The 15,051-nt window shown below is 34.0% G+C and overlaps 1 protein-coding gene across 2 annotated transcripts in view; it reads right to left on the bottom strand.

The window, feature by feature from the left end:
- Positions 1-15,051, bottom strand: part of ATM (ATM serine/threonine kinase) — a 138,853-nt gene that overhangs the window by 82,210 nt on the left and 41,592 nt on the right. For both annotated transcript variants that reach the window (XM_079928766.1, XM_079928767.1), the window contains 10 exons: positions 12,747-12,829; positions 12,493-12,648; positions 11,618-11,693; positions 11,356-11,486; positions 9,351-9,471; positions 7,406-7,579; positions 6,180-6,349; positions 4,695-4,941; positions 1,269-1,384; positions 190-316 (listed from right to left, as the gene is read on the bottom strand). In XM_079928766.1, the coding sequence (XP_079784892.1) occupies positions 190-316; positions 1,269-1,384; positions 4,695-4,941; positions 6,180-6,349; positions 7,406-7,579; positions 9,351-9,471; positions 11,356-11,486; positions 11,618-11,693; positions 12,493-12,648; positions 12,747-12,829 (1,401 nt within the window). The remainder of the gene's footprint in view (positions 1-189; positions 317-1,268; positions 1,385-4,694; positions 4,942-6,179; positions 6,350-7,405; positions 7,580-9,350; positions 9,472-11,355; positions 11,487-11,617; positions 11,694-12,492; positions 12,649-12,746; positions 12,830-15,051) is intronic.

Here is a 15,051-nt window from a genome sequence, read left to right as displayed (position 1 = left end):
TGTGACATATTTCAATTAATACTGACAAGTAAAATACCAAGATATAAACTTGTAAATGAGTGTTTTTCTTAATTTATTCAGATAAATTTTCCATTTGTTTACTTTTTTTTCTCTTTAAGATATACAGATTTTCTAACTGAAAAAGAAGGAATTCTCCCTTCAGTTATTATACTAGTAATGTATACTTACAGGGCTTTTGGAAAGAATTTCTAAAATGCTTTTAAGCTTGGTTTTGTGGCAATTGCTGATATAGGCAAATGTCGCTTTAATCACATGTGATGGAAAATGAGGTGGATTAGGAGCAGGATCCAAATCCCTAAGAGTTACAGAAAAAAATACAGTCATTTTCAGAAAAAAATTATCAAGAAAAAACATTTTCTTAATAGACAAGTGAAAATCCAAAAAGAAAATTTAGATTACAGTAACCCCAAATTTTGAAATTATTTTCTACTGAAAACTAGACTTTTAATGAAATCACAAATGACATATCACAGACTATATACATCAATCAGAACACCTAAATACTTTAACTTTCTAGGACTTAGTCAATTTTAAATAATTTGCTTAAAAAATCTTTTATAAAGTTAATGGAATTCCACAAATGAGACTTAATACCAATTCACTTCAGTTATGAATTAAAGCTCTATGCTAGTACTATAAACACAATAATATCTTAAGACACAGCAAACAAATACTACATCAAATGAAATTACATATGTAAAAGTATTTTAGTAGATATTATTACTATTGTATACGCTTAGCATTGTAGAGCATATAAAAGAAGTTAAGGGCATTTTCAAGTAGCTTACAATCAAGCTGAGAAAATAATTTTAACATTCATATACAACCAAGTGGGTTTCACATCCAAATGAAATTATAGTACAGTAAGATTCCCCTAGCAAAGGAGCATGATAAAGCAAAGGTGATACAGAAAGCTGAGTCATAGATAAGAAGAGAACAAAGAATAATGTCATGAAGAAGAAAATTTCATGAGACAGGAGATGGCAGAATGCTCAAATATTACAAAAAGATTGAGGAGAAAAAGGTCACTGAATTTGAGAATAAGGTGGTCAATTAAAAGATCAATTACTGTGGAGAGGCTACAGTAGAGCAGATACTTCAATTCAAAGGTAATTATTTTTAAAGAAACAGAATTTAAAAGCAGAGTACATGCCTAACAACTGAAATGGACATTTGAATGTGTTAACCAATAAACTTCTCAAGGTTCTGAAATTGCAGCTAATTCTCTAAGTTAAAAATACCCATACCCTGAAAAGTCACAGGGGTCAGTGCTTTGGCTGGCACCAGAAGTTGCTGGTTCATGTAACGTCATTAATAACTCCACCACAATCTCTGGTAAATTACTAATGAATAAATGATCAATCTGCAAGGATACAAAATTAAAATATATTTAAGTTTTCATGTCTGTGATCTTTAAGACAGCTTAAGGGGCTCATGTTACTGCCTCATTTCCAAAATTATTCAAAGTGACCAAAGATCTAAGATCTGCAAGACATACAGCTAACTCCACTTTTTTCTGTTATGCAGCCAACCTACAGACTGAAAGGAAAATAGGGAAATCATACCAAACAAGATTCTCTTAATCCAACTCTTTCATTTAATTTTAAAGAATCATTTTAAGATATGGGGATATATGTATATGTAGAGCTGATTCACTTTGTTATAAAGCAGAAACTAACACACCATTGTAAAGCAATTATACTCCAATAAAGATGTTTAAAAAATAAAATAAAATGAACCATTTTAATGAGTAAGGCTTCAGGTCTAGCCTAAAATTCTTCAACCTAATCATTTTCCTGCCAACCAAATTCCCCACTGATCTATACTGCTCATCAATCTACATTTTACTCTTATTTGAGAACACTACCTCACTTAGAGAACTTTACTAGTAAGAATTCTCGGTGACTGGCAATAATCATCCCTTTGTTCCCTGCATAACTTTTCCCCAGATTTCTACTTGGTTGATATCCCAAATTCTGCTACCCACATGCCCTGTCATCAATAGTAGGCTAAATCCTCCTGGACAGGAACAGACCCTTCATCATCCACTTCCTGCCACAGGTAGCCTCACAAAAGGCATTAAGTTCTCTAAATATAAAGAATGGGTGTACTACATTACACCTCAGCCGAATGAATGAGAACTGTGAAGTCTTAAAGGTGGATTTGTTAGCTCTCCAAATAAGGAATTACAGTGCTTTAAACCAAAAGGCAAATGGCTGATTTATTATCTCTACTATCTTTACCTCTTCCACACAGAGGTTTGGAAACACTTCCTAATATAACAAAAATATTCTGGAATGTGACACTAAAGAAATCTAACGATACTAGCCTTTCCCTGGGCTTACACATTAGTTGTCATGTCATCATTTCCAAGGTTTAAGCCCTTTTAAAAATCCAGCCCCGAGGCTTCCCTGGTGGCTCCGTGGTTCAGAATCCACCTGCCAATGCAGGGGACATGGGTTCGAGCACTGGTCTGGGAAGATCCCACATGCCGCAGAGCAACTAAGCCCATGTGCCACAACTACTGAGGCTGCGCTCTAGAGCCCGCAAGCCACAACTACTGAACCTGCCCGACACAACTATTGAAGCCTGCGCATCTAGAGCCCATGCTCCGCAACAAGAGAAGCCACCACAATGAGAAGCCCATGCACCACAACGAAGAGTAGCCCCCACTCACCACAGCAAGAGAAAGCCTGCGTGCAGCAATGAAGACCCAATGCAGTCAAAAATAAATAAATTAATTAAATAATTAAAAAAAAATCTACCCCCATTTTCAGTATATCTGGAATAAGTAAGGACAAACTGGCCAAATCTGATTAATATCAGAGGAAAAATTAGTGAGTTTCCATGCACACAGATGACAGCTGACTTCATTAATTTCATGATTCTCTAAGCCAGATCTGTAATGTTTACCTAAGGTACATATAAATTATTCAGATATCTAGGTATAGCTAAACAATCTTATAACTGTAAATATTCTAAGCATTCAACAACGGACAGTTTTAGAAGACTCAAAGACTGATAATAGTGGTACCAACACTTATCCACAGAAAAAAGAATCTTGATTGTTTCAGAGAAACTGCATATTAGAGAAAGAAAAAATTAACTTATAATGACGACGCTAAATGAAATTGAGACTAATAAAAATTAGATTTATGTCTTTAACCAAGAAGCTAAGAAATTATTTTTAATTTTTACCTCTCTTCATGCTTGAGACTGGTGTTTTAATCAGGGTTTAATGTAATCACGCTTCCCTTCTAGACTTATTCTGACTCAAAACTGCTCTTTTGGTTTGAACACATAAAGAAGAATAGTAAGAGTAGGCTTGCTCAGAAGTCTAAGCTGGGAGATTGAGCAAAAGGGCCTAGAGGCAGAGTGTCTTTCGTAACGTCCATACCCCCTGGCATGCCAACATTCTGTTCCAACTGCCTTTTGGGCAAGGAGTACCTCTACTCACCATCTGCCTCCAGATTACAGACTTAAAACCAGTTCTGACTGGGAATGGCCCACCTAAGCAACTGAGAGTCTTGCTGTTCCACTTCTTGGTTCAACACAGATAACTGGGCAACAAAAAAAGAGTCTCTTGAAGTTTATCCAATTGTAATACTAATGTTGACCAAGCTTGGTTAGTCATCCCTTACTCACATTAAAAAAAAAATTGGAGTGACCAATCCTCTTTTACCTTAAAAAGTTTCCATATGTATTTTAATATAAGTTGCCTCAAATAATTTTATATATATATAAATTACTACAAAACAAACAGAAGGGCTTCCCTAGTAGTGCAGTGGTTGAGAATCCGCCTGCCAATGCTGGGGACACGGGTTCGAGCCCTGGTCTGGGAGGATCCCACATGCCGCGGAGCAACTAGGCCCGTGAGCCACAACTACTGAGCCTGCGCGTCTGGAGCTTAGGCTCCGCAATGAGAGGCTGTAACAGTGAGAGGCCCGCGCACCACGATGAAGAGTGGCCCCCGCTTGCCGCAACTAGAGAAAGCCCATGCACAGATAAGAAGAGCCAACACAACCAAAAATAAAAATAAACAGAAATTGTTAGTTCCTTTTTAACTTTACTCCATCTTTCATCAAATAATGAGTACTCAATATATACTAGATAGTTGGGATACAACTGCAAAAAAGAAGAAAGAAAAAAATCCTACCTTCACAGTACTTATAGTGGAGAAGATTGATAAAAACCAATGAACATAATTCATAAGTAAGTTACATCATATGTTAGAAGGTAGTAAATGTCATGGAAAAAAACAGGATATGGTAACTTGGGATTGTACTTTTCCATGAAAAGTGAAGGGCTTAATGAGATTAAAGAGGAAGTGAAAAAGATTTTCTATACCTTGTTCAGTATTGTTTGAATTTAACAACCAGCTTGCATTAATGTATTACTGCCAATTAAAACAAAATTTTAAAAGAAAAAGTGATAAAATTATTCCAAACTTTTAAAAAAATTTCTGATTAAAAACATTTCATTTCAAAGCTAATCAAAAGGAGAGAACATTGTACAACAATAACAAAAAATTAATGGACTGCCTATGTTAGATAGTGATTATCACATAGTATTAAATTTAATTGCATAAATGATGAATAAATAGCCTTAAAGTTTTAAAGTTACACCTCAGATCAATTAGGGGATAAAAAGTACAGCAGATGTTGAAGTCATACCTGTTTTCCTAATAAGTTTTCATCTTTAAGCATATCATAGACTTTGGTAGCAATCTTTCTTTGCTGTGCCATCCCACTGTCTCCTGTATCCTCATAAGCGAAGTATGGAAGAATATTTACAATAATCTTTGGAAAGCAGTCTGTCAAAAGACTTTTCCAATCCTTTTGAATCTGATTAGCAATGGACTTTACCTCATCAAAATGACTTCTAATCACCAGATGTGGAATCAAAACTTTATAACAAGACCTAAAAATAACAATGTATATTAAAGTATATACATTTTTAATATACATTAAAATATAATGTTTCAAAGTAAAATTTTATAATATAGTCCTTAAAATAATAAACTGGTTTTGGGAATTCCCTGGCAGTCCAGTGGTTAGGACTCCATGTTTCCACCATGGATTTGATCCCTGGTCAGGGAATTAAGATCCCTCAAGCTGTGTGGCACAGCCAAAAAAAAATAAAAATAAAAATAAAAAAATAAAATGGTTTAATAAGCATTAGAGCATCACTGTATCTAGATCATTAAGCACCCTTACTCTAATTTTATAAATGGAGAAGTGAAGTGAATTCTAAATAGTCACACTAAAAAAAAGAGATCACCCTAATAGTGTGATCAAAAACAAGTGAAAATTGAATTTATTTATTCCGCATAATCAATTTATGCAAAATTATTGTAAAGTGAAAGCAATTAATAAATTCGAAGAATAAATGTAAATATTATTATTGCCAAAATGAACAAACAGTAAGGACCACTAAACAATTACGAATTGCCTTCCCATCATCCTGATACCTAAACATTATTATTTAGTTGTTTCAAATCTCTCCATTTTCAAAATTTTCTTCTCCAGACTTGGAGTTAGCAAAATAAATACTTGTACATTAAACTTTAAATCAAACAGAAATAATGACTAAATGGCCCACAGTTAAACAACAAATAAGAAAAATAAGGCTGAAATAATCAGCCACTAATAATTTACCTTTGATTTTTCATAGGGAAGATTATTAAATATTAAAGCTGAAAGAGACCTTAATGATCTCTATATGTAACTCCCTTACTTTAAAGATTAAGAAACCGGGCTTCCCTGGTGGTGCAGTGGTTGAGAGTCCGCCTGCCGATGCAGGGGACACAGGTTCGTGCCCCGGTCCGGGCAGATCCCACAAGCCACGGAGCGGCTGGGCCTGTGAGCCATGGCCGCTGAGCCTGCGCGTCCGGAGCCTGTGCTCCGCGACGGGAGAGGCCACAACAGTGAGAGGCCCGTGTACCGCAAAAAAAAAAAAAGAAAAAGATTAAGAAATCAAGTCCCAGAGGGTGTTCATGTGGCTTGCCTGAAGTCATGTAGCTGGCTACTGACACAGCTAGGACCAGATCCTAAGTCCACTTCAATACGTTTCCATTAAAAAACGCTGCGACACTCACATTATGATTAATACCTAATTTTAAATTAAATATATTTCACATGTGACAGATGTAAACCTACCTGTAGAAATCTTCAATGTTTGTGTAGTTTAATAAAGTAAAAGGAAAAGAAGATAAGCTGTATTCAGTATCTTGAAGATTTAGCCATTGCAGTACCAGATAATCCAAATGAGAAGCCATGAAGTCTTCTAAATGTCTATATCCAAAAGTTTCAGAAACTTTCTGTAAAACCTATACAAATCAAAAAAGAAGTCAATGTTTTAAGAAAATAATGAAATAATAAATCATTTAAATCCTTAATATTTATTTACAGTATGACTTTAAGTATTCATTTAACTTTTCTATTCCTTGATTCACTCATCTATGAAATGGAGATAATAAAGAACCCACTTCAGCAAAATTCAACAAGAAAAATGTATTTAATGTAATTACTCGGTGCCTGGTACACAGCAAACCCTCAATAAATGTTAAATGAATAAAAACAGAAAAATGTTTCAATTTTCAAGATTTGATTATATTTCATTATAAAGTAAAACAATTCTTCTCAGTCCTAAACCCAAATGAGAAAAATCCAAACACTATATTCCATGTACAATAATAATTAGGTAGTGTAACTGTATAATTTTTTTTTAAAGTAACCTCTTACTTTAATACTGAAAGGTAAAAGTTTAACTATCTAGACTGATTACTTATAGGTTGGCCTATTGTAAAGCTCCACTGGAAACCATGCTAGTTATATCAAGCCATGATCTATCACTGGTTCATCATGTAAAAATCTAGGATGTAAAGGCTTGGAACCTCCCAAACCATTAATGCTGAGGTGTTGGAACAGGGGCAGGAGTAAGCATTCTACAACACTGTGTTGGACCCTGGTCTTCCTAATCATGCAACTTAAAAGCTTTATAGCTCTAAAATTTGACTCCTGGCCCCGCTAGATCCCAATGTCCTGCTCCAGAATCCACTAGGCAAAACACGTACTACTCCTTTTTTCTCCGCTTCCCCCAATAAATACTATTCCAGAGGGCCTGGTCTGCATATGATAGGTCACTTACTCTCGTTAGTTCAATAACTGCCTTGTAAAATGCTCTTAAACTTAATGTAAAAAATGACACTGTATACAAATAAATACACTATTTTAAAAGTTACTGCTTTCTAATATTCCAAATCTAAAAAATAAAACTGCCTCTAAGTCTTTAATAAATGCCACATTAAAAATCTAGCTTTAACCTTAATTGTTTAAAAGTTACCCAAGGAAGATTATAATAAAAAATATTAATCCACAGTTACCTTTTTAATGAGGTGAGGCTCTAATCCATTCTCTTTCACAGACTTGCATAGGGCGAATAAAGCCTGTTTTTCACATACAGGGCTATAGTATAACACCACAGCTATCATCATCAGTAAAATGGCCTTTCTATTACAAAGCTCATCCAAAATTTCAGAGTTTTCAGCTCTGTGGGACTTGGGAATAATTTTAAGAACAATATGCAATGTTAATATTTAAATATTCCAAATAAACCAACCAGACTAAAACCAGAGTACACCATGACAACATCTAAGCAGCCCGTGAACAGTTTTAAATCCTATAGTGATGGAGCTAAGAAGAGATATTATCAGAAAGGACCACAGTTTCTACAGAGGGAAAGACTGCTTTTGATAAGATCTTATAGAAAGAATTGCCAAACATTTCAAAGGGTATAAAGCACTTTAAAGAAAAAAAAAGAGAAAGAAAGAAATTGCAGGAAAGTGAGAGACTAAAAGCTCTTCAACTACCAAGTATTACCTCCTAAGATGTTTACCATTATAACTTAATTATAGCTCTTTATTCTTTAAAAATATTATCATATATATTACTAAAAAGACCAATAAATTCATGCAACTAGATAGAATGATATATGCTTCTAGTTTAACAACCAATCATTTTTCCAACAGACATGTACATTTTTTGACTTGCTATACTTGGTAGAAGTTTCTCTTCACATTTGGAAAAAACTGCCAGTCACTGATCCTATTGCTGTTTTTGGTACAAAAAAAAGGAAGGACCTAATTCCTTTACTAAATGGCAATCACTGACATGTTTGAAAATAGCTATGAGGTTCCCACTAAGTCAACTCCTTTACCTATTCCTTATAAAAGACAGATCTACAGACTCTCTAATATTCAGACTCTCTAACATTCTAGCAATAGTTAAAAATTCAGTTTTACTGGGAACTAAACCCAACATGCTATCAAGAGGGAGGAGATATGGGGATATATGTATATGTAAAGCTGATTCACTTTGTTATGCAGCAGAAACTAACACACCATTGTAAAGCAATTATACTCCAATAAAGATGTTAAAAAAAATGAATACAAGATTCAAGTTCTTTCTATAAACTTGTTCATTACAGTCTGCTTCTATTAATGACATCTAAGACAGAATTTGCTTTTTTTTGATAACAATGTTGATTCATATTATGCTCTCAAGATGTAAAACTTCTTAGATCTTTCTCCAAATTAACTGCTGTCAGGTCAGTATTCTCCCTTTTTGCACATGACAGGCTGATTTTAAAATATATAATATGTTATTTCTAGTAAATTTTAAATGAGTATTATTTACACTCATTTTTCCAATCTATTGAAACCTTTTTCTAAATTCACATTCTTTCATGCAACTTTCCTTTTCAGTTTGGTGCTGTTACAGAATATATAGTCATTTGACTAACTGCTTCACACACTTTTAATAAACAAATCAAGGCATAGATAAATGAATAAATTCTACCACTAAGACAATTTTTGCCATTTTAAGAAAAATATTATCTACAGAAAAATATGAAAATCATAAGGTTCATTAAGGAGCACAAAGATAATTTGATCTTCCCAATTAGAACATTTTTTCCTCAATCCATTTCTTCCTCTTGTCACCTGTTCTGTGAATTAGCTTTTAATCAGATCTTACCAAAATATAGTTTTTAATTAAAAAATAAGCCATTTATACTCCTATAAAAACTCAGTAAATTCTGTTTTTCCTACAAAAATGCTGCATATAAGTTGAACCAAAAGAAACTGTCATTATTCAACCAATTCTGACCTATAAATAAAGTAATTTCAATAAATTCATATAGCTGTTCTAGTCTAAATTTATATTGTGAACTACTGGATATATACTGTCTTAGGCCAAACTTGGTAAAGTAATATGTGGCATATTTATAGAAAGCATATGATAACAGCAAATAAGCATTACTAAAATTACCACTTCTCTCATTCCTTCCTGAGCTTTCAAGTATGAATTTTCAAATGCTGCTTGCTGAAGCTTCAAAGGAAGTGCTTTCAATAATGTGGAAGGACCTCCTTTTTTCATATGCTGAAATAATCTTAAAAAAAAAAAAAAAAGCAAAAAGTGAAATATAAACCATACTTTCCAAAGCATATTTACAGGGCAAAAATAAATCACTCTGTGAGACATACTAACATATTAGATTTTCTTTCAAAAGACCAAGGAAATGTGAGTCTATTTAAAGAGGTTCAAATCTACTGCTTAATATTAGGGTCTTTACCATATACTCCATTTTCTCCTAGAACTGAAAAGGGTCTCAACAGACCTTTTAGATTATTGCCCAAACCTGAATATCCCTTAACTCTAACTAACCAGAAAAGAAAAATTGTCCTCTGGTCAAATATCAATTAGAAGCAGCCACAGACTCTTACATCAACCTGCTCTAATATTTAATCACAACTTAAAAGTGGATAGCTTTACTGTCTTGATATTCCATTACAAAAATTTTATGTGATAGAGAAAAGCTGATCAGCTTTTTGCACAATGTACAATGATATTTAAGGACAACTCTTTAACCAATTTTGTCCTTTACCCTTTTTTACTAATCAAAATTTATGGAAGTATCAACTTTTTTGGTGTTCCTCTGACTCCTTCAGTTTCTCTAATCTCTCTTAAATAGTCTAATATTAGATATCTAACAAGTAAACAACCAATAAATAAATGCTATGCTCATGTCACTCATGAATTTATACATTTTTGAATCTTAAGAGATTTTTTTAATGCCACCACTACCTTGCTTTATTATATTCAACTTATGATCCTCTGTAACCCCAGATCTTTAACTTTAGTATATATTTTCTATCTTTTTTAAGCACTTGAAGTAAGCACACATTCATTAGCAAACCTTACAATGCTCTATGGTTTTTATTAAAAACAGTCCTAAGCCTGAGCTTACTTTACCAGACACGACTGACTTATGAAAACATTGTTGTCAGAAACTAACACAACATTGTAAAGCAATTATACTCCAATAAAGATGTTAAAAAAAAATATTGTCAGCATATCCAAATTTTGGACACATCTAACACATGTATTTATGTGACTGCTGGGCAAGTTCTTTATAGCATTCTTTAATTATTGGTCACTTACATTTGAACAGTAAAATTACTTAAATGATTTTCAGCTTTGATGTTTTTAAAGCATAATGTAATTTTTTTTCAAATGTTCATTGATTTTACAAATTATTAAACAACTGGCACATTCCAAGTATTATTCTAGGTACTAAATATACAAGAAAAGAGAAAAATCAATGCCCTCTAGGAGCTTATATCCTAGGTAAATGTGCTAAAATACAATTATTTCAACTGGTGATAAATGCTACAGAGAAAAATAAAGCAGAGACGTGCTTTATTTACAGGAGTGTGAGGTAGGAGAGGCAGAGGTAGGTTATAATTTAGAGTTTTAAAATCAAGTTGATAACCTGATAAACATGCAGTTGTTGAAAAATTAATATTTGCTTCTTCAGGTACTCAAACATAAAACACATCCCTGTGAGAGAAACACTCCAATGTCTAACTCTATGTTCACTTGAATAAATATGATTGTAATTAGCACAATGTAAAATGTGCTAATTTTCATTTTACAAACTCATATAAAATCTCAGTAATATCCAAACATCCTATATCTCTTGTAAGTGGGAGTAGACACACCTAATTCAACTCAACCACTTACTAGCTGTATGGCACTGAGCAAATTACTTTATCTGTCTAAGCCACAGTTTTCATTAATAAATTGGAGAAAATAATAGTATCAAAGTGATACAGTTGTCAGAATTAAGAGAAAACATAAATGCCAGGCATACAATATATGCTCAGTAAACGTTAACTATTTTTAATATCACAACTAGTGAACTATGACTGTCCTGCACATTGAATTGCTATCTGCAGCACTCCAGACACTTCATGAATACTTGACCCATTACCTATTGATTGACTGTGCAGCCAACATGCGAACTTGGTGATGATTATCAGCAAGAAACTGTGGAAATACTTCATTTACAGGAAAGTCTTTTCCCATTACATTCAGAATAGCCCATTTTGAATAAGGATCAGCCTATGGGAAAAGAACAACTGAGGTTAAATGTGAAATACTAAGAGAAAAATCACCCATTAACAAACAGAAACAAAGACTGCTTTAAAAATGCCAATGGAGACCATACTAATAACTGAAGTAGAATAACTCACCTCAAGCAAAGTTTTAAGGCATTTTACTAGTGCCACTCTTACAGAGAATGCGCATTTTCCCTCCTTTGTTAAGTGCCTGAAATAAAGTATGTGTCTTAATATCAAGTAATTATTCCAATAAAAGCACAGTAAAAAAAAAAAATCACTGGACATTAAGGTTATTCTAGGCTGCTTCCAAAATTTCTTTCCATGCTAAATTTAATTCTCACTATGTGGCATATGCCAATATTCTCACCTTCCAAAAATTCCAGCTAAAATAAATTGGTTTGAAAAGTTCATTTTAATGTATGTTATTTGTGTCACATGATTATGCCTCATTTTGGGGCTATTCCACTTCAGCTAACCATGTTATAGAAAACTTGCTTTAAAAGGAAAACATTTTTAAAGTTGCTGTGTTGTTATATCAAAGACTTAAAAACGACATTCTATACTGACTCAGAAGTCCTTGCCCACCAAATGGTAGGAGGGCTCTAAATTACATATATGTGCTCCTCTATAGGTGTCTTGGTATTAACTCACACTATGACTATATGCATGAAATAACCAGAGAATGACAAGGCCAATTTGTCCACTTTAGGAATATAAACTACTCAATTGATTTAGACTTGTTGCACTTTGCTTTATTCATCATATATGTCAAACTATTAAGAGATTCAAAATTCGCAGGGAAATACACTAAAACCACTTTAGGAAGCCAAGTCTTAAGCAGAAAACAATTCAGTTCTTCAAGCAATTAAGGAGGGAAACACAAATTACATGTCACTATTGTTAAAAGATGTATATAGTTACATTCGAGGATTAGAAGAAATGCAAAGTTTGCATTTGTATGCAGAAGTGGCAAAAGAAAAGTAACTCCACAAAATGTCTATACCCACCAAAATGCTTCAATCACTGTTAGAAACTGTCCTTGAGCATCCCTTGTGTTCTCAGCATCCATATTTCCTTGACATAGGTTCGTCACTATGTGAAGGACATGGTTTAAAATGGTTTTACAAACATCTTGGTCACGGCGATACAAAGAACACACATTGCTGTGATGGAAAAAAATTTAACTTTATCAGCATAACAGAACACACCAGTTTAATCTACAAATTTAGAGTGAATATTTTATATGGTTTTAATGTCTTACGATAGCGGTTTTAGAAGTTCAACAACATCTTCCATTGGCAAGGGATAGTCTTCTCCAGGAAGGTCCTTTAAAAGCACTAGATACTAAGATAGTTGGGTGGGGGAAATTAGTTGTTGTTCTTGTTTTTTCATATATCATTTATTTAAATAAGTACATATATGTAACCATAAATTCATATATAAACACATGTGCATACACACACACACACGAGCAGTGAATTTTTATGAAGCAATATAATTTTAAAAAAGGGGGAGGCAGGGGTGTTTTGAAGTCAAACAGAGCTGGATTCAAATCCCCGTACCATAACCTGTTACTACTTGAGTGCTTTAAAAACTTGCCTTGTCATCTGAGTCTTTGTACTCCCAGCTTTAAAATGAGGATATAGCACTTACCTGGCCAGATTACTGTGAAGATTAAAGGAAATGAATGTAAAGGTCTAGCATTTATTGTAGGAATTCAGTAAGTGACAGTGTTATCACTGTTGGAGTTAAGTGCCTGAGCAAGAGTCTGAAACTATATTATGTCACCACCCTCCGAAAACAATGCTTGGGGATAACTTCAATGGTTAAACACTATTCTATTAATGAATTCTGGAAAGCAGAGATAATTATGGGCAGTGAAGAATCCAAATACCCTGACTTATCTTCCTATAAGGCAACCTTGTAAGGCTCTCTATGGAACGATGGATATAAAGGGCTACTCAGCAACTACCGGTTGTTATAGTTGGTAGTTATAACGAGGCAGCCAGTTTCTGACAGCTGACAAATAATTTTCTAGCTGTATTAAGAATCAGAAGGCATTTTTTTCCTATCATCTGTATGTAGAAAATTGTTTCTTACTCCTTCTGATACTATAAAAGAATATTAAATTGGACCATTTTAAATATTTGCCATGTGTGATGTTACTAAGTGTCTTGAAGTGACTTTGAACATCAAAGTCCCAAGAAAAGCATACAGCCCTCCCCACTGGTTGGGGCTAGAGACTTGACTAGAGTATTTGCCAGGGTTGAAACCAGGGAATCAAACAGGGCTCAAATAAGCATATTTGCCGGGGCTAGGGGATCAACCAGAACGTTCACCACAGCTAGAACATGACAAGGAATTCTACCAGGGACTCAACCTGAATGTTTCCAAGAGGTTCTAATTAGGGAATAACTTGGCATGTTTCCCAGGGCTGGGGAAATCACTTGCCATGTTTGCCAATTTGCTGGGACTAAGATATGACCATGGACTCATCCAGGATATCTGCTGAGACAGGAGCTCTCCCCACATGTTCACCAGCACTGGGGCTAAGGGTATGGCCCACATGGTTGGGAGATAAGTTACATGTAATAATATTGAGTAAACAAGTAAATGCACTGAGGTTAAGTAGGAAGCCTGGTTTCTTACTGTTGGAAAAGGGAGCTACAAATATGGACACAGAAAATAAATCCTATGATGTTAGATTGGAATTGGAGATATCTATCAGTAGATGAGTAAAGTGATGAGAGAAGGGAAGGAGAGAGATTACTTTTGTTAAGTCTAAATCTAATCACGAGGAAACATGAGATAAACTCAAAGCGACGGATTCCATACAGCAAGTGGCTGTACTATTCAAAAATATGAAGGTCGTGAAAGATAAGGAAAGACAAAGGAACTGTTCCACACTGAAAAAAACTGAACAGACCTGACAAGTAAATTCAATGATACAATGTTGATTTCCTGATGATTATACTATGGTTATATAGGAGAGTATCACTGTTTTTAGGAAATACACACTGAAGTAAAGGGGCATCACGTCTGAATATTTAATCTTGAAATAGTTCAGAAAAAAAGTGTGTGCTTGTGTGTGTTTGTGTGTGTGTAGTGTGCAAAGAGAGAGAATGATAAGTCAAATGTGGTAAAATGTTAACTACAGAGGCTTATGAAGGAAATATGGGAGTTTTGTAGTATTTTAACTTTACAGTCACTTTGAAATTACATTTAAAAATTTTAAAGCATATAAACCAAGGTCAAGGCAAGATTCAGACTTCAACAACAATGTTATATGAGTATTATTTTTACATTCAGAGTCTGTGGCTCTTGGCCTAGTTTAAAATAATAATAATTACACCCAAAGAGAATAAATCTATCCAAGTCCATCCAAGTTTTAATGTTTCAGTATCCACTTAAATTTTTTTCACAGTATATTAGAAGAAAAGTGTATTTTATAACTAGTCTCAGATTCATTTCTCAAGGAAGCAATTTCAAGTCTTCAAAGGTACTATAAGATTCTAATATGTCAGTCCATTACATTTAGCTAGCAACATCAGACACAAATGAAGCAC

The sequence above is a fragment of the Stenella coeruleoalba genome (genome assembly GCF_951394435.1).
Source record: "Stenella coeruleoalba genome assembly, chromosome: 8".
NCBI classification, from domain to species: Eukaryota; Metazoa; Chordata; class Mammalia; order Artiodactyla; family Delphinidae; genus Stenella; species Stenella coeruleoalba.
Note: the sequence above shows the minus strand (reverse complement) of the source record. Positions and strands in the feature narration are given on the sequence as shown.